A 20240-nucleotide genomic window follows, 5' to 3' on the forward strand; every position below is an offset into this window, starting at 1 on the left:
TGGGGCTCCAGATTCTATCCTGGTTGCCCCTCTTCCAGGCCAGCTCTCTGTTATGGCCCAGGAAGGCAGTGGAGGATGGCCCAAGTGTTTGGGCCCTGCACCCGCATGGGAGACCAGGAGAAGCACCTGGCTCCTGGCTTCGGATCAGCACGATGCGCCGGCCGCAGTGGCCATTGGAGGGTGAACCAATGGCAAAAAAGGAAGACCTTTCTCTCTGTCTCTCTCTCTTACTATCCACTCTACCTGTCAAAAAAAAAGAAGAAGAAGTAAAGATGTCCCTACATCTTAAAAAAAAAAAAATCCATTTATTTTATTATTTGAAAGGCAGCATTACACACACACACACACACACAGGTCAGTAGGGAGAGAGAGTGATTGATTTTCCATCTACTTGTTTTCTTCCCAAATGGCCACAACAGTCAGGGCTGGGCCGGGCCAAAGCCAGGAGCCTGGAACTCCATCCAGGTCCCCCACATGGGTGGCAGGGCCCAAGTGCTTGGGCCGTCTTCCACTGCTCTCCCAGGCACGTTAGCAGAGATCCCAGAAGTGGAAAACTAGGACGGGAACTGATGTGCACATGGGATGCCAGCTTCCAGGCAGTAGCAATCCCCAGTACCACAACTCTGACCCTCCCGTGTTTCTTGTTCCGTGACATTTTAGTTTGAATGACAAGGTATCCTTTAGCATTTCCAGAGAGAGTTCAAGCCAGCAGGAAGGTGCCAGAATTGCTTGTCCTCAGTTCTTTTCCCAGCATCACCTCCAGATGTTCTTATCTTGTCTTCTTTCTTTGTCTGACGCAGCCTCCGTGAATGTGTTGGTGCAGAACTGCAAGATCTACAATGATGCTAGCTGTGACATTTCTGCAGATGGCCAGCTCCTGGCAGCCTTCATCCCTAGCAGCCAGAGGGGCTTTCCTGATGAAGGCATCCTGGCTGTGTACTCCCTGGCCCCCCATAACCTGGGCGAAATGCTGTACACCAAACGATTTGGTAAGGGATAGGAAACCCAACTTTAGAACAGAAGCACATTGGTTGTTTGGCATAGGCATTCCTGGGTGAGGCACGGCTTGGGTGAGACCAAAATTCACATACTGTCCCATCTATACTGGGGCCCAGGCCAAAGAAAGATTGCTTTGCAGGGGTTCTGGCTAATAGCATGGCAGAAGAATTATGATGTTACTTCCTGTACAGTAACATCACTAGCATGCCCCTGTTCTGATGGTCATGGCTTAAGAAACTAGGCACACACATACCCTGCAAGGCATTCCAGCACTGTGTATTAAAAGCCCCCAAAAGTGTGTGGCTCTTTGATCCAGAAATCTCATTTCCAAGGAAATAATCCAAAAACTATACAAAGATTTACTTACAAGGGTGTTTACTGCAATGATATTTATCATACAGAAAAATGTCCCTATTGCTTTAAGAAGTTTTTAAAAGACCTGCTTAAATAAATGGATAATACAGTGACAGGGTAGAATACAATTGGACGATAGAAATATGTTAATGATGTATTAAATGGGGAAAAAAGGTAAATTTCAAAACAGTATTTATATACTGTGATACCAGTTTTGAAATATGTGGTCGTGGGGTAACAATGGTTGGCATTTGTTAAGTATGTTCTATATGCTGAACACTGTACACTGCTGTCTTATACTCCTCAGTACAATCTTGAGATAACACCAGGATGATCAAACAAATAAGATTGGAGAAAAACAGGAAAGACTAAGAGTGAAAATTGTTTTCTTGGAATGGCAAGAACTCTGGGAAATGTGTGTCTGTTCTGTTGGCCCTCAGGTCCCAATGCCATTTCGGTGAGCCTGTCCCCAATGGGCCGATATGTCATGGTGGGCTTGGCCTCACGAAGGATCCTGCTGCACCCCTCCACAGAGCACATGGTGGCCCAGGTCTTCAGGCTGCAACAGGCCCATGGTGGCGAGACCTCCATGAGGGTGAGTGCCATTGCTATGCCTCCACTGTACAGCACCCCTCCTAGAGTGGGCAGGGCGCTGAAGGGTGGTGGGGTGACCTCTGAATCAGGACTAGGGTCACAAGGAGTAAGGAAGAATTCTAGACCGTCTATTACTAGCAGCTCTTACTTTTGGAAGCTGTAGATTTTTAACAGGCAGGTGCTTTCTCATACCCTAGATTATGAGCTGAGTTCCCCAGAGAGTTTCTTCAGCTAAAAGATAGTACTTCCTTATCTTAACATGAAACTTCTATTCTGGAGATATGTGAAGAACCCAAGGAAATATTTATGCTTATTTTTAAAAAGTGATTTGGAGAAAGAGAGCTACACAAAGTGATAATATCATGAGATGTTCTTTTCTGTGGGTTAGAGCCGTGATGGGTGATGAAGATTTTAGGCAGCTACTGTGCTCTGAGCCATCCCACTGATTTCACCAGAGGACAAAAGGTCCTGTTTTGGACCCTTTGTTGTCTGAGGAGTGCCTCTCTTGTATTGCCATAAAAGCCTTCTGGGTATCATGTGGTTAGTGGCCTTTTGGACTGAGCCAGACTTGTGTGCCTGACTGAGCTTCCCACATCCCACAGGGGCTCATTTGGCCATAGTTTTGTCAAGGAGAGTCAAGCATTTGAACAGTTCTCTAAATTAGATCATATTTAAACTCTGTCTCAAGCTAAGAACCTGTGAATTAATTCTGTCAGTGTTTGTATAGTCTGTACCATTTATGGTTTCATGTACTTACTAGCATGTTTTTCTTTAGCTCTGTGGTACGTATGTTTCATTGGGTGCAGCATATCCTCCAGGGTCCTTCATTTAGTTGCTGATACTTGTTGAATGTCTGGAATGGGAACCATTTGTTTAAAGGCAATATAAGAGCTAGGACTCATTACATACAAGATGATGGCAAGTTGGTGGCCTGCTGTGGTCCTTGCCTCTCCAGCCTCTTCTACAGCTATATCCTCTGGCTACCTACTGAGCCACTTTCCAGGCTCCTTGAATTTGATGAGGTGCTTTCTTGCCAGGCGCCTTTGTCTAGACTGCCCTTCTCTCTTCCATCTCCACCTGTCCACAAGCTCTTCCCTTCTGTGTCGCCCTCCTTAACAGAATTGATCACTCCTCCCTTGTGCCTCCATGGTGCCTGGTGCACACTCCTTTTTTTTTTTTTTTTTTGACAGGCAGAGTGGATAGTGAGAGAGAGAGAGAGAGAAAGGTCTTCCTTTTTGCCATTGGTCTACCCTCCAATGGCCGCTGCGGCCAGCGCATCTCGCTGATCCGAAGCCAGGAGCCAGGTGCTTCTCCTGGTCTCCCATGCAGGCTGGTGCACACTCCTGATGTTAGTACTCATCACACCAAACTGCAGTTATTTGTTTCCATGCCATTCCCCTCTCCTGGTCTGTGAGCTCCTTTAGAACAGACACCATGTCTGTTTTATCTTTATAAAGCCCAAGTACCTAATAGGTGATCTGACATTTCGTAGAAGCGGAATAAATGAATCTCAAGAGAAGCATCCTCCCTAACCTTTCTAGGTGGTAACTAGCAGAGCCAATGATGTCTGCCATCATGTCTCATCAGGCCTCTGAAAGGAGTAGAAACCAGGTGGTTTCTGCTGTTGACATTATAATGACAGGACAGCTCTGATTCTTGAGTTCCATGTGATTCTGAAAATATTTGACATTGAGTGAGAGAAAACTGCATGGCAAGTTCATCAAGCTTATTTCCATGTTTAAAGGTGAAAATTGAGTTTTAAATTTTCTTTTGTTTTATCTTAAGCAGACTGGGATACTAACGGTACCTGGTGTCTGCATTTCCCCACCCAGAATCCCAATCCCAACAGCTGTTCTTCTAACACTTCCTACCTAATTGTGAAACAGTTATGTGTAGTCATTAAGAGACAGGATCCGATTTCAGTGATACGAATGGACATCTCCAGCCTATTCTGGAAGCCAGGGTTCTGGCCCGACTCCTGAGCACAGCCAGTCGGTTCTGCATCTCAGCAAGGTTCCTCTTTTCCATAAGTAGCCAGAAACATCTGACTCAGGGCAAACAGCTATGCTGTGGCAGCCACAGTGGTGGGATCTGTTGGCACATGTAGGGTGGCAGTTGAGGGGCTGCAGCTGAAGAACTCTGCTGAGGAGCCAGGCTAAGCCATTGCTGTCCTGATAAGGAGTTCACGGCGACTAGTCCGCCACTGTTTGACTCATGGCAAGAGCTTGCTCTGAGGCCTCCCAGTTAGGCATTTCTGATTCCTAGGTGCCGTCTGGCACTAGGAGAAGGAGCTGAACTGACTAGAAGGTTCCTGTTTGGAAATGTTCTTCTCTCCCAAGAGACCAGATCAAGACCTCTGTCTCAGCAAGGTTTTACTCAGTTAGTGTCCACCCAGTCTGATTTTACCTACATGTGACAGAAAGGTTTCTGGTTTTCCAGGCCTTGGTTACCCCTACATTCAAAGGCACCAAAGCACTAAGCACATGTCCTTGAGTTCAGTCTTTAGTGGAAGGAAAGACACCAATTTTTTTGGATAGTTGTGCTGTACCGTCATTTAAGACAAGAAGTGAGTTCTTTCCTGAGAGCAGGAAACAAGGGGTATAATAGAGTGTTTCCCTCTCTGATGTCAAGCCCTGGTCTTGAAGGAATACTTCTGTGGGTAATGGACCTGTTCTAGAGGTTCTCTAACCAGAATTCCTCCTCTGTTTGATGTCAACTCTTGGAATTCATTATGGTAATTTTTTTTAAAGATTTTATTTATTGTTTATTTGAGGAGTTACAGACAATGAGAGGGAGAGACAGACAGAAAGGGCTTCCATCTGCTGGTTCACTCCCCCAAATGGCCACAATGGCTGGAACTGGGCTGATCCAAAGCCAGGAGCCAGGAGCTTCATCTAGGTCTCCCATGTAGGTCCGGTGATCCAAACTCTTGGGCCATCTTCTAGTGCTTTCCCAGACCATAGCAGAGAGCTGGATTGGAAGAGGAGCAGCCAGGACTAGAACTGGTGCCCATGTGGGATGCCAGCACCACAGGCAAAGGATTAACCTACTATGCCACAGCACCAGACCCTGTGGCAATATTCTGATAGATGTACTTGTTGGGCCAACAGACATTCCCCGGAGAACATCTTCCAAGCGTTAATTTATTTTAATTCCCACTAAGTGATGTATCTCCCCAAGAGATGATCTCTTATATGACCCTCTGTGAAAACTGCAGATGAACTGCTCATTGTGATTAGCTTTGGCACATTTATTCTAAGCAGTTCTTCAGACCTTGGATCAGTGCTTGTCAACCCGTGATCTTTGGACAACCAGCGTTAAAACTTCTCGGTGCCCTTGTTAAAATACTGATCCAAGGTCAGACCTAAAATTAGAATAGAATGGTGACCAGAGGGACCTTGTTTCTGTATGTTTTAAGCCAGTTTTCCAGGGTTTGGTGTTTGATGTGGTAGTTAAGAGTCCTCTTGGAGCAACCACATTTCCTTATCAGAATTCCTGGGTTCAAGTCCCGGCTCTGTTCCCAGTTCCAGGTTCCTTCTAATGTGCACACTGGAAGCAGCAGATGGTGGCTCAAGTAGTTGACTTTGCCACCCATATGAGAGACCCAGATTGAGTTTCTGTCTCCTGGCTCTGTCTTGGCCCAGCCCCATCTCTTTTGAGCATTTGGGGAGGGAATCAGCATATGGGAGCTCAGTGTGTGTGTGTGTGTGTGTACACACGCATGTATGTGCCCGCACACATGCATGCATGTTTGTATACCTTTAAAGTAAATAAAATAAATAGAAACTAAATAAAACAAGCCCTTAAGATGATGTAGATGCATACTTGAACTTGAGAACTACTCTTGTTAGCATCTGCTTTCTTTCCTGATAGGTTTTTATGCTCAACTTTCACAGCAAGGTAGTGACATAATTTTCAGATTTACTTACCCTTGTGGTTTTTTCTTTCTGTCTGTCTTTCTTTTAAGATTTAGTTATTTATTTGAAAGACAGAATTACAGAGAGGCAGAGAGAGAGAGAGATCCTCCATCTGCTGGCTCACCAGCCCCCAGATGGCCACAACAGCTGGAGCTGGGCCAACCCAAAGCCAGGAGCAAAGAGCCTCCCCTGGATCCCCTACGGGGGTGCAGGGACCCAAGGACTTGGGCCATGTTCCACTGCCCTCCCAGGCCATGGCAGAGAGCTAGATCGGAAGTGGAGCAGGTGGGTCTTGAACCAGTGCCCATATGGGATGCCGGCACTGCAGGTGGCGGCTTTACCCGTTAAGCCACAGTGCCGGCCCCACCATTGTGTTTTTACGTGTGGTGTTTTGCTCCTTTTCTAATTTTGTTGCAAGCACAGTGGTGTTTGTGTTCTATTTCCTACCAAACTCCACTTTTTGGCTGACTATATCGCCTCCCAGGTTTTCTCAGCTGTTTCCACTCTCTGGGTTCTCTGTTGACTATCTCTATGTGCTAAATTCTTTCCTTCCCATGTTGAATTGAGTTTTTTATTTTATTTCTAGGATCCTGGGTCCTTTTGATCTTTCCCTTCTCTGCTTACAGAAGTTAGATTAAGTCTCCCCAATTCTAATGACTGGCAAACCAGGCCGAAAAAGGCTGGCACGTATTTTATCTCTCCCTTTCCTTCATCTGAAATTCCTCCAAACTGGATCTGCTACTGTGTATGACTCAGAGTCTTATTTTCTGCCTGACTCCCTAGTACTTGAGCCAGTGAAGGCTTTGTTAATTTTTTTGTTTTGTTTTTAAGTTAGGTTTTTAGAAATTGCTGAACTGAAGTTTTGCTGAATTCTCAAAACACTAAACTGCGTATGCTCTGTCTCAGCTTTCATTTTCTAATTGGAAAAAAGCACAATATTGTAACAGAAAACTGCAATTAATTTTCTAAAATAGTGGCAACTTGCACTTTATAATAACTTTGGTTGTAACCAAATGAAAGCATAATAACAAAATTCAAAGTTACTAATGAAACCAGAAATAGTCATATATCAAACTGTTCTTCCAGTTTTTGCACAGTAAATGCTGTTACCTAGGAAGGGGGAAAAGCCAGCAACTGTGCAGGGGGACTCAGAGACAGGAGCAGGGGCCTGCACTGTGGCGTGGAAGGTTAGGCCTCTGCCTGCAGTGCTGGCATCCCGTATGAGCACTGGTTCAAGTCCTGGCTGCTCCACTTCCTATCCAGCTCCCTGCTAATGCACCTGGAAAAGCAGTGGAAGGTGGCCCTTGTGCTTGGGCCCCTGCACCCATGTCGGGGCCAGGAAGAAGCTCCTGGCTTCAGTCTAGCCACTACAGCCATTTGGGGAGTAAACCAACAGGTGGAAGATTTATCTGCCTCTCTCTCACTCTCATTTTCAAATAAATAAATCTTTTTAAAAAAGAAGGAATGCTAGGACATTTTGAGCTTCAGAGCAAGAATATGGATTAGTGCTTTCAGCACAGGAATTAACAGGTAGATACTGTTTTTCTCAGGTGCATGGACCACCCAGTAGGTGGAAACTGTAGGAATTTGAGTGGTTTTATAAGAACTACTAAGGGTCTTCATTGTATAAAGCACAAGGATCTTGAATCTCACCAGTGCTGGTTGAATGACTTTTACGGAGACAGATCAATAGTTTGGAGGTGGATTGGAAAGAGAACATTTATTTTCTTCCTTCTCCTCCTCTCCCTTCCCCTTCTTCTCTCTTCTTTAAAATTAAAAAATAAAATAAAATAAAATTCTTTTTCTATGAGACACTAAGAGACAGAGAGCTCCTATTTACTGGTTGATGTTTCAGTTACTCACAATGGTCAGAGCTGGGATCTTAATCCAAATGGGTAGTAGGGACCCAACTATCACGGGCTGCCTCACAGCACAATAGGAAGCTGGAATCAAGAGGAGAGCTGTGGCTTACACCCAGCCACCCTAGTACTACATGCAGGCATCCGAACTTCAGCTTATCCACTAAGCCAAATGCCTGGCCCTCTCCTTCCTTCTTGATCCTAAGGGTTTCACTGTTCAGTGATAATCTTTTTTTTTATTTTTAAGATTATTTATTTTTATTTAAAAGACAGAGTTACAGAAAAGCTGAGGCTGAGAATGAGAGAGAGAGAGAGAGGTCTTCCATCCACTGGTTCACTACCAAGATGGCCGCAACACCCAGAGCTGCGCCGATCTGAAGCCAGGAGCCAGTAGCTTCTTCTGGGTCTCCCACTTGGGTGCAGGGGCGCAAGGACTTGGGCCATCTTCTACTGCTTTCCCAGGCCATAGCAGAGAGCTGGATCAGAAGTGGAGCAGCCAGGACTCTAACCAGCGTGCATACGGGATTCCAGCACTACAGGTGGCTTTACCTGCTTTGCTACAGCTCCGGCCCCTCCCACATACATCTTCTAGAGTTCTATCAACACACATCCCTTCCTCCTCAACAGGTCTAAGGCAGCAGAGAAGGAAAGTAGGTTTGTTACCATTTTTTATAGACTTGTAACTCACCCAGATCTGACTGGGCAGTAGTTCCCAGTGTGTGGAGCTCTGATGACCACATGAGATTTACAGGGAGCTTAGTAGAAGTGCAGAGTCTCAGCCTTACTTCAGACCTGATGAATCAAATTCTTGGGAGTGGCTCTGCCATTTGTGCTTTACCAGGTTGAGAATCGACCATTGACTACATTGACTAGGGATTCCAGTGAGACCTGGCTTGTCAGCATAGCCAGGCCTCTCCATATCTCTTTCCCAGTCTCTTACTCTGTGACATCATCTGGTTTGCCACTATGCCTCCTGTTAGCCAGATCTTTCATGTATTTCAGAAATTGACAAACCTTGCCCTAAGCTTCTCTGGAGGAATTTAAAGACTAATGCTGGGGGCCGGCGCTGTGGTGTAGCAGGTAAAGCTGCTGCCTGCAGTGCTGGTATCCCATACGGACACTGGGTCGAGACCTGGCTGCTCCACTTCCAATCCTGCTCTCTGCTATGGCCTGGAAAGCAGTAGAAGATGGCCCAAGACCTTGGGCCTCTGCACCCACATGGAAGACCCAGAGGAAGCTCCTGGCTCCTGGCTTTGGATCAGTGCAGCTCCAGCTGTTGAAGCCAACTGGGGAGTGAACTAGCAGATGGAAGACCTTTCGTGCGTGTGCTCTCTCTTTCTCTCTGCCTCTCCTCTCTCTGTGTAACTCTGACTTTCAAATGAATAAATAAATCTTAAAAAAAAAAAAAATGACTAATGCCTTGAGAGCTTTTTCTAATCCTGATTAAAATTCTTACTTGCCCACAGTTGGTTTGACTTAGCCTTTCACCTGCAAGCCCATAAGTGTTTTCCTACATGCTGGAATACAGACATGCGTCAGCTTAAAGAGTGAGCAGCAAGTTGTCGTTCTCTCCAGGCCCTTCCCCATTTGAATGAGTATTTCTTGGGCTTCTTTTCCCAACATTCAACTCACTGCTATCCTTGGTTGGGAGGTGTCTGAGATAATACCCACTAATGGATATTTTAGAGTCACCCTGGCTATAAACATTAGTTGGCTTTCATTCTTTTGTAGCATTTCACAGCCACCTTCTCCAAGCCAGGTAACTGCTTGTTATTATATCAAGTTCATTCAAAGAACCATAGGAAAGGCTTAATACCCAGAGGGCTCAAGTTATTGGAACTACAGTTGTAGCTTAGATCCCGGATCAGGATAGGTGGCCAGTGCCATTAGCACTGACCAGCATCTATTTAACTGCCCATATAAAGAGGCTCTTCTGACTTTTCCGAACCTGCAGTCTTCATTACCTAGTCTTCACCATGACTCCTTTCCTCCCTTTTACCCTGTGATATTATCCTAATCACCTGTACTTCTCTAGGTTCTCAAAGTTTGATTTTTCAAAGGTGACCTAGAACTTCAGTTCCATCCAGAGTGTTCTCCAGAAATTCCAAGGAACTGAGCCTCTTCTTAATCTTGTCTGGCCTTGGAGGGTGGCAAATACCAAAAATAAAGACATTTTATTTTTGTATCCTGGAAGGGTACTATTTCTTCAAGTAGAGATTGGGATAAAAGAGACATGGCTTTGTTGTCAGAAGTGATTTACTCCTGCCTAAGATTTTGTCCTCATTAATTTTCTTAAAGCTGCCTGTCAGTTGATTAAAAGCTGTTTCCGCTGCAATTATCTCAAAGTTGGCTTCTAAGATGTGGTACAAAGCATCTATCCTCAAAAAGTTCCTTTCTTCAGAACATTGTAGGAAAGGGGAGGGAGTATGGAAGAAGTCAGAGGTGTCTCTGATGTGATTTGCCAGAGAAGGGCGGGGCAAGATAAAAAAATTTAAAATAACATTAGAATTACAGTCAAAGCCATTCATTTAGGTAATTTTTTCCCTGACAGATTCATCCAATTCTGACAGTTTCTTTCCTCCCTGTTCTCTTAGTGGAATATGGTCCCTACTGCAATTTATTATTTTTTTTAAGATTTATTTATTTATTTAATTGAAAGGCAGAGTGGCAGCGAGAGAGACTGAGACAGAGAGAAAGATCTTTCATCTTCTGATTCATTCCCCAAATGGCCACAACAGCCAAATCCGGGCCAGGCCAGAGCCAAGATCTCCATTCAGGTCTCCAGTGTAGGTGGCAGGGGCCCAAGGGTTTGGGCCATCCGTGCTGCTTTCCCTGACACATTAACAGGGAGCTGTATCAGAAATGAAGCAGCAGCTGAGATTCAAACCAGCGTCCTGATTTGGGATGCTGGAGTCACAAGCAGTGGCTTAACCTGCTGCCCCACAACATCAGCCCCCACATTTAATCTTTTTACTCAAAAAAATTTTATTGAAGCCCTGCCATGGGTCAGGTACTTTGCTCAGTCCCAGAATGCAGCAGTATTAATCTCTGCTCTTGTGGTACTTCCCTATAGATGTTGACTGAACTTTTTGTCTTTTAAAGACTTATTTATTTGAAAGGCAGAGTTACAGAGAGAGAGGGAGAGACAGAGAGAGAAAGATCCTCCATCCTCTGGTTCACTCTCCAAATGGCCACAGTGCCCAAAGCTGGGCCAATCCGAAGCTGGGAGCCTGGAGCTTCCTTCAGGTCTCCCATGTGGTTTCAGGGGCCCTAGCACTTGGGCTGTACTCTGCTGCTCTCCCAGGTGCATGAGCAGGGAGCTGGGTCAGAAGTGGAGCAGCCAGAACTCGAACCAGCACCCATTTGGGATACTAGCAGCACAGGGAGTGGCTTTACCTGCTATTCCATAGTGCCGGTTCTTTGAGCTTTTTGATTGTTTTTTTTTTTTCAGCCTTCAGTGCACTTGGCTCATGGGATTCACTCAACATTTGTTTCATGAACATGTAACACACATTAATTGTGTGCCCTGTACTTCCTCACCCATATATGCATATACATCCTGCTCAGCACCATCACTATCAGTATGCCTAGTCCATTGTTCAATAAACTGTAATTGGTTGAAGGTGAGGTTATCCTGAAACTATGGAGTGTCTTACTCATTTCCACAATTCTCACAGTATCAGGATTCTCAGTGTTCTAGGGTCAGTACTGAACATGGTAAGAGATTCACAGTAGATAGTTTCAAAAGTAGAAGGCTGAACATTCTATTGTTTTGAAGAAGCTGGAAGTATATAAGGTTATTCTTGTCTTGAACAGATACATACTTTCTTCTAAAAAAATAAATGGATCAGAGGATAGGCATTTGCCATAGGGCTTAGCATTCCACGTGAGATGCCTGCATCCCACATTAGGATGCTGGCTTGAGTCCTGGCTCTGCTTCCAGTTAAGCTTCCTGCTAATGCACACGTGAGAAGCAGTGGTAATGGCTCAAGTATGTGGTCTTGCGCACCCAAGTGGAAGACCCAGATTGAGTTCTAGCTCCTCACTTTGACCTGGTTCAGCCCCAGCCATTAAGGCCATTAGGGGAGTGAACCAGCAGAAGGAAGATCAATCTCTCTCTCTCTTTCCATCTCTCTCTGTAACTCTACTTTTCAAATAAATAAGTAAATAAAATATACATTCACTGATTATCTCTAAAAAAAAAAACCCTACATGATCAAGCAAAACAAAAAGTCTCTCTTATGCAGGTGAATCTACTCATTAGTCCTTTTCCTTTGGAATCTGGAAAGCCAGGAAGCTCAAAAACATGCTCAGTGATATGGGAACAGGAAGAAGTAATTATTTTAATTTCTGGAAATTCCAGAAGCAATGAGTGCCTTAATCCCCCCTTTTTTTCCTTCATCAATTTAGTGTAGACATAAATCTCTCAGCTGCAATGATTTTTGTGATTCTAATGGCCAGAAATGGCCTTTGGAAAACAAAAATGCTTATCCTCTTTGTCCTTGGGATCTCTTTGAGGAACAAATAAATAAGACAAAGTTTACAAGTCCCAACAAATCCCAGGAGGTTGGCTGAAATTACTTCAAGGCAACGGACTGACAGTAGCAACAAAGGGCAACACATTCCAGAGAGTTAAGGAAAGCAGTTGTTTGTTCTCTTCTTTTGGGAGAACTTTGGTTTGGACAAATGTGGTCCAGGTAGAATTGTTCCTGCTTGAGTTAAATGAAAGGGGAAAATTAGATGACGTGGCATTCTGGTTTTCATTTTTGAGAAATTAGTTTAAAAATTGCATCAGTGGGGCAGGTGTTGTGGATCAGCTCCGGACGCCTGCCTCCCATATGGAATTCCTGAGGACAGTCTCTGCTCCTCTGCTTCCATTCAGATTCCTGCTAAGTGCACCCTGGAAGCAGCAGGTGATGGCTCAAGTACTTGAGTCTGTGCCACACTTGTGGGAGACCTAGACAGTGCTCTGTAGCCCAGGCTGTTGCAAGCATTTGGGAAGTGAATCAGCAAATGGAAGATCTCTTTCTGTCTCTCCCTCCCTCCCTCCTTCTCTCTCTTTCCTTCCCTCCCTGTCTGCCTTTCAAATAAATAAGCAAATCTTAAATAAATAAATAACATCAGCATTCTATGAGTTCTAAACCCCAACATAGAATATAAAAAAGATTTGGAGACAGTAAAACAAAAAAGTTTCTAAAAAAACAAATCAGAAGGGCAGGCATTTGGTCTAGCAGTTAAGATCTCAGTTAGGATGCCCTCGTCCCACGTTAGAGTAGCTGGATATGACTCTGGCTCTGTCTTTGGCTGATGATTTTTTTTTTCTTTTTTTTTTTTAGCCTGGGGACACCCGCAGGTGTGTGTGCTCCCCTGTGGCCGGCCGCTGCGGCTAGCCAGCACCTGGGGGCAGTTGGCAGCGCCGCCTGGGCAGCCTCGTAGAGCCAGGGGTCTGGCAGGCTCCGGGGGCAAATGGACTACCGGCTGATGATTCTAACGTCTTGTTAGTACAGATCCTGGGAGGCAGTGATGAGTTTAAATAATTGCTTTCCTGCTATGTGGGAGACATAGATTGAGTTCCCAGCTCCCGGATTTTGGCCTAGCCCAGTTCCGGCCATTTCGGATATTTGGGGAGTGAATCAGCAGATGGGAATGTTCTTGTTCATTCTCTGCCTCTCAACTAAATAGGAATACTTTAAAAAATAATATTTTCCTGGAGTTGAAGGGTCTCGAATCTCGAATCTCGAATCTAAGCACAGCACTAGCTTGAAAAGGAAAAGATAGCCATAGAGTCCCTCCCCCTGCCTGCACTGGGATATGTGCGCTTCTCAGCCTGTGACAAGATATGTAGCCATCCACTTACAATGGAAAGGTCAGCTGTCTCTTCTCATCTGCTTTCCATTGATTTTTCCTTCTTCTTGGAAAGTTGATTCTCTTCTAAAAGCTTCAAGCCTCCCGTAATTCCCATCATTACCCAGAAAGCAGTTCCTTTATTCCTCCAAGCCCGCTTGGCTTGCAGCCTGGGCCTTCTCCCTTCCCTTCCCTTCTAGCTTCCATTTCCATGATCTTAGCTAAAATAAGGAAGATCTGCCACCTGCACTAGACCTCCTGCCACTGCTACAAAAATCTCAGTTTTACAGAGATGGGATTCCCAGATGTAAATAAAATCGCCATGAAGTGTTTCCTTTTAGCCTCTTATTTGCGCTGCTCTGAGTGATACAGTTTGCTGCTTAGACTGATGGTCTGAGGCTTACTGGCATGCATTAAGGAAAGGGGCTGCAGTACATTTTTCCTCTGAATTTGAAAAGGCTGGAGAGGATTTCCTGCTGACCCCTGGCTCCCTCTCATTCTTTTCCTGCATTTCTTTGAGCAAGAAACCTTTAGTTTTGATCTAGGAAATGTCTTCTTTTGCTCCTACTTCCTATTAGTTAGTTTGAAGGATAGAAAGGCAAGCAATGATGGGGCCGGCACTGTGGCATGGCGGGTGGGGCTGCTGCCTGCAGTGCAAGTGTTCCATGGGGCCTCCACTTCTGATCCAGTTTTCTGTTATGGCCTGGGAAAGCAGTGCAGGATGGCCCAAGTTCTTGGGCCCCTGCACCCATGTGGGAGACCTGGAGGAGGCTCCTTGCTCCTGGCTCCTGGCTTCAGGTTAGCACAGCTCTGGGCATTACGGCCATCTGGGGAGTGAACCAGTGGATGGAAGACATAGACTGAGTCTTCCTCTCCCTCTCCCTCTCTCTCCCTCTGCCCCTCTGTAACTCTGCCTTTCAAATAAAAATAAATAAATCTTTAAAAAAAAAATTGGCAAATGATGTGAGAGATTGTCTTGGAACCCAGAAGTAGAAGGATAATTCATTATCTCTTTCTACCCCCCTGTACCCATACAGATCTGGGTGACCTGACTCATTCTCTATTGACGTGCTAAGACTGCACTGACTTGGAAAAAATTTGTTCCTTCTAGCATATTGATTCTAATTTTCTTCATAGAGGTTAGACAGAAATGAGAACAATCTACTTTGGGAAGGGGGGGTTGCCGTCAGCATTTGTCATATCTCAGGGAATAGTTATAGCTGCAGGTGAAATCAGGACTCTTCAAATAAGAATCAGCAGCTGGGTTTTGTATCTAGCCCCGCAAAGTACCCTCAGGTCCTGAAAATCCTCTTCCTGTGTACTGGATGTCACTTTTGTCAGAGGGCAGGTGGGTAGTTTTGACAGGCTACAGGGCTTTGTCCTTGAGATCCTATGGGAGCTTCAGAACACCTGACTAGTGTCAAGGAAACCTTCGCTTGGACTGCATTTCGAGTACCTTTAGCTGAAGGCCAGGGCTGTCCTCCCAATGTCTCTGATCTTTCTTATCAGTATTGATGAACTTTGGGTCTCAGAGCCAGTCCTCACTGAAATCTGGGAGGAGCCTCACAGCTTACCCAGTCCCTGTGTCAGAGAGACACAGAAGTGGTGTGACAGTCGCCTGAGCGACCTTGTTGTCGTCAGTGATGTTGGTGTCATTGTTGCCAGATAGTGTCTCATCCCTCTGGCTGACTGCTAGTGAGAGGTGTTTTCCCTCAGTGAGGTGTAATTGAGAGCTGTTCACCTCAGGCCAGGGAAAGGAGTGGAAACCACATCTCTGGGTGTTTGTTAAAAATGGGTCAGCGTCTCATTGTTCCAGGCGTGTGTTGAACAAGAAGGACTGGACCAGGTGACTTCTGGGGACCTGAGAATCAGTGATTCCTACCCACCCTGCATCCTCTTTGCTGTCATCCCCCCATATGTCTTTGCCCTCATCTCCCCCTTCCCACCCCCACACTAGTCTGTGATAAGCAGTCAAGTGCTTATCAGGACTCCTGGAGGCTGCTGATCTTCACGTGGCATTTTCTGGCTTCCTGCCACAAAACAGGATTTAGCCTAATACTCAAACAGTGGAGGAGATGGGCACTTGGGAGCTGCCCTTTCAGCACTGTTTAAGGATGGGGTGGGGGTGGTGGGTGGAGAGGGGTAGCGGGACAGAGCCAGAGGACAAATCGATGACTCCTGCAGCTGCGAGGTTGTGAAGTGACTGGCAAGGTCTAGAGGTCTAATTACTTCTAATTACTTATTTCCAAAGTCCCTATGACCTTGTCTCACCTAAGCTGTGGTCATCCGTCATATGGAGAGTTTTGTCCCCAAATCAGGTTTCTGTTCTGAGAAACAAAGTGGTAGTATTTGCTTCTTAATCCCTTGGCAGCAAGACAGTAAAAGGTAAACTTGTGACATATGAGAGGCTTGTTTGCTTCTTTCTTTCTTTTTTTTTTTTTTAAGATTTATGTATTTTTTACTTGAGAGTCAGAGTTACACAGAGGAGAGGCAGAAAGAGAGAGAGAGAGAGAGAGAGAGAGAGAGAGAGAGGGAGGGAGGGAGAGGTCTTCCATCCTCTGGTTCACTACCCAGATGGCTGCAACACCCAGAGCTGCGCCGATCTGAAGCCAGGAGCCAATAGCTTCTTCCAGGTCTCCCACACGGGTGCAGAGGTCCAAGGACTTGGGCCATCTTCTACTGCTTTCCCAGGCCAGAGCAGAGAGCTGGATCGGAAATGGAGCAGCCGGGACTAGCTGGCACCCATATGGGATGCTGGTGCTTCAGGCCAGGGCGTTAACCCACTGCGCCACAGCGCCGGCCCCTGCTTCTCTCTTAACCTGGAAAATTTCTAGGAAAGAGGGATTTTTAAATTCTTTTCTTTGAGATTCCCATCAAAAAACTCAGCACAACCAACCCGCAAAGCACCTGATTTACTAAAACTCTGTTCTTGCAACAGAGTTTTCTCTCCCTCTGCCCCATTGCTGCAATTATATCATTGAGATTTTCAGGAAGACTGCTGAGAGGCCCATTCAGAGCTGCTACAGACCCAACACCAAGGCTCCCCTCATCTAAGCTGTTGAAATTAGCACTCACCCTTCTTTCTTTTTAAATGAGTATTATTTTCATCTACTTGAAAGGCTATGCAAAAGAGAGAGAAACCTTCTATTCACTGGTCCACTTCCCAAATTCCTGCAAAAGCCAGGGCTGGGCAAGGCCAAAGCCAGGAGCCTGGAACTCATGAGTCTTTCATCTGGGTGGCAGTGGCCCAGGCACTTGAGCCATCACTAGCTACCTCTCAGGACAGATTATCAGGAAACTGGATTGGAAGCAGAGCAGCCATGGCAAACAGTGACTTAACCCACTGTGCCCCAGCACTCACCTCACTGAAGGTATACCTGCTCACACCATCTGACCTTGGGAGAGAGAAAACTAAACAGATTAAACGACTCCAGCCACAGTTGTCTGATGACCAGGCTTCCTTTGAGTGTGAATTTCAAGTTGTTTTTAACCATGGAGCCTATAGGTTTGACAGAGACCACTGACTATCTTCTGGGAAGGTGCAAACTCCTGTGAGAAATAATGAAGGCACCACCATTCCTGATTTAAAGGAAAAGATTGTTCAGGTGCAGAGGAAAAATGTGATACTGATGTCTGCATGGGCTGATCAGTGGTGAGGCTGAGTGGAGAGGAGTAGCCACTGCTTTTTTCAAGGCTCCTGACAAATAGATCTGTACAAGGAAGAGATTATCCAGAGGTCAAGCAACTATGTCTAGATGACCAGGATAGAAATTCACAAATGTTATTGGGCACTTTGGTTTTATTTATTTTTTAAAAGATTTATTAATTTTATTTAAAAGGCAGAGTTACACAGAGAAAGAAGGAGAGATAGAGAAAGAGATCTTCCAACCAGTGATTTACTTCCCAGATGGCTGCTGGGGCCCAAGCACTTGGGCTAGCCTCTGCTCCTTTTCCAGGCACATTAGCAGAATAGTAGGACATGAACTGGCACACAGATGGGATGCAGGCATCTCAGGCAGCAGCTTAACCCACTCCACCACAGTGCCCTATTGCGCCCCTCTTTTAAGATTGATTGATTGATTGATTGATTTGAAAGGCAGAGTTACAGAGAGAAAGAGAGAGAAAGAGAGATCTTTCCATCTTCTGGACAGATCTAAAGCTAGGAGCCAAGAGCTTCTTGCAGGTTTTCCACAAGGGTGCAGGGGCCCAAGGACCTGGGCCATCTTCTACTTCTTTCCCAGGTGTACTAGCAGAGAGCTGGATTGAAAGTGGAGCAGCCGGGACTTGAACTGGTACCCATATGGGATGCCAGCACTGCAGCCGGCAGCTTTACCCACTACACCACAGTGCTGGCTCCTGGGCTCTCTTTTAATAGTTTCCTCAGACCAACAATTTAAGGAACCCTAGCTAATTCTTCCATTTACAACTGACTGATAACAGGGAGGGTGTCAGAGGTGTTTAGCTTATATCTGTAAAAGAGCCACTCAACGTCAGTATGGTGCAGAACCATTCTAAAAGGGTGTGCTCACACCCAGGCTTTTTTTTCAGCACCACACTTGGGAACTAGCTGATATCAGCACTGCCATGTGTGCATGGCATATGTGCTGTCCTCCTTGTTCCAGAGGTTGTCCTGGTGCCGGCCTTTCAGTAGATACACAAGGACGTGAGCAGGTGCTGCCTCCAAGGGCTTCTTAGCATGGGGCTGTGAAGATGGAGCTCAAGCTCAGCTGCTACTTTGCTTCCTTTCCTTGCCTCATCAGGAAAATAATTATTGTACCACCCTAACTTCATTTTATAAATATTAATTTCTAAATCATTTTCTCCTTTCATAAACCCTAGGGGCAAGTAAAAGTAGATGAAGTTCATCCCTATTATGTAGAGTAAAAACAGAAGGAGTTAGAAAGAAAATAAAACTCCAGTTTATAGATTCTCAGTCTCCTGTCCTTTTCTTCGGCCTTCATGACTATTTGGTTCCTGATGACAGTAACAACAGTTGACATCGTGACTTTGCATCATAGTAGGTGTTGTATATACAAGGGTACTTCAGAAAGTCTGTGGAAATGATACTAAAAGATAAGTTCATTCTGGTGCAAAAAAAAAAAAATTTTTTTTAAGATTTATTTGTTTGAAAGGCAGAGTTACAGAGAAAGAAAGGCAGAGACTGAGGGAGCAAGAGAGAGATCTTCCATCCACTGGTTAACTCCCTAAATGGCAGCAACAGTTGGAGCTGGGCCAGGGCGAAGCCAGGAGCCAGGAACTTCTGGGTCTTCCATGTGCATGCAAGCTCCCAAGGTCTTGGGCTGTCTTCTACAGCTTTCCCAGGTGCATTAGCAGGGAGCTAGATCTGAAATGAAGCAGCCAGGACTCGAACTGGCGCTCATATGGATGCAAACATTGCAGGCAGCACCTTAACCTACTGTGCCACAGCGTTACCCCAAGCAAAAAATTTTGAAATCCATGCATATGAGAGGTCTTCAAAAAGTTCATAGAAATCTCAAAAATATTTGCACCAAAAGAAACTTAAAACTCCATTTTCCGTGAACTTTGTATTATTTTTAAGATTTATTTTTATTTATTTGAAAGACAAAGTTACAGAGAGAGGTAGAGACAGAAAGAGAGGTCTTCCATCCACTGGTTCACTCCCCAGATGGCCACAACGGCTGGAGCTGTGCCGATCCAAAGCCAGGAGCCAGGGGCTTCCTCCAGGTCTCCCACATGGGTGCAGGGGCCAAAGAATGTGGGCCATCTTCTACCGCTTTCCCAGGCCATAACAGAGAGCCGGATTGGAAGAGGAGCAGCTGGGTCTCAAACCTGCGCCCATATGGGATGCCGGCGCTTCAGGCCAGGACTTTAACCTGCTGCGCCACAGCACTGGCCCCCATGAACTTTTTGGTTTAATTAAAAGCTGTTTCTCAGCCGGCGCCACAGCTCAATAGGCTGGCTAATCCTCCACCTGCTGCGCCGGCACACCGGTTCTAGTCCTGGTCGGGGCGCCAGATTCTGTCCTGGTTGCCCCTCTTCCAGGCCAGCTCTCTGCTGTGGCCCAGGAGTGCAGTGGAGGATGGCCCAAGTGCTTGGGCCCTGCACCCACATGGGAGACCAGGAGAAGCACCTGGCTCCTGGCTTCGGATCAGCACGATGCACTGGTCGCAGCATGCTGGCCGTAGCGGCCGTTGAGGGGTGAACCAATGGAAAAGGAAGACCTTTCTGTCTCTCTCTCTCTCACTGTCCACTCTGCCTGTTTAAAAAAAAAAAAAAAAAAAAAAAAGCTGTTTCTCTTTGATAGTTATTTATTTTCATCTACTTGAAAGGCAGAGCAGGCCAGCGCTGCGGCTCAATAGGCTAATCCTCCCCGCCTGTGGCGCCGCACACCGGGTTCTAGTCCCAGTCGGGGTGCCAGATTCTGTCCCGGTTGCCCCTCTTCCAGGCCAGCTCTCTGCTGTGGCCCGGGAGTGCAGAGGAAGATGGCCCAAGTACTTGGGCCCTGCACCTGCATGGGAGACCAGGAGAAGCACCTGGCTCCTGCCTTCGGATCAGTGCGGTGCGCCGGTCGCAGTGTGCCGGCCATGGCAGCCATTGGAGGGTGAACCAACGGCACAAGGAAGACCTTTCTCTCTGTCTCTCTCTCTCTCTCACTGTCCACGCTGTCAAAAATAAATAAATAAATAAATAA

The 20240-nt window shown here is 45.9% G+C and overlaps 1 protein-coding gene across 7 annotated transcripts in view; it reads left to right on the forward strand.

Annotated features, from left to right (window-relative positions):
* The window catches only part of AMBRA1 (autophagy and beclin 1 regulator 1), a 226038-nt gene that overhangs the window by 184483 nt on the left and 21315 nt on the right, over positions 1 to 20240 (forward strand). For all 7 annotated transcript variants that reach the window (XM_062196222.1, XM_062196224.1, XM_062196223.1 and 4 more), the window contains 2 exons: positions 801 to 989; positions 1794 to 1948. In XM_062196222.1, the coding sequence (XP_062052206.1) occupies positions 801 to 989; positions 1794 to 1948 (344 nt within the window). The remainder of the gene's footprint in view (positions 1 to 800; positions 990 to 1793; positions 1949 to 20240) is intronic.

This window comes from Lepus europaeus, chromosome 7, assembly GCF_033115175.1.
Source record: "Lepus europaeus isolate LE1 chromosome 7, mLepTim1.pri, whole genome shotgun sequence".
Classification (NCBI taxonomy): Eukaryota; Metazoa; Chordata; class Mammalia; order Lagomorpha; family Leporidae; genus Lepus; species Lepus europaeus.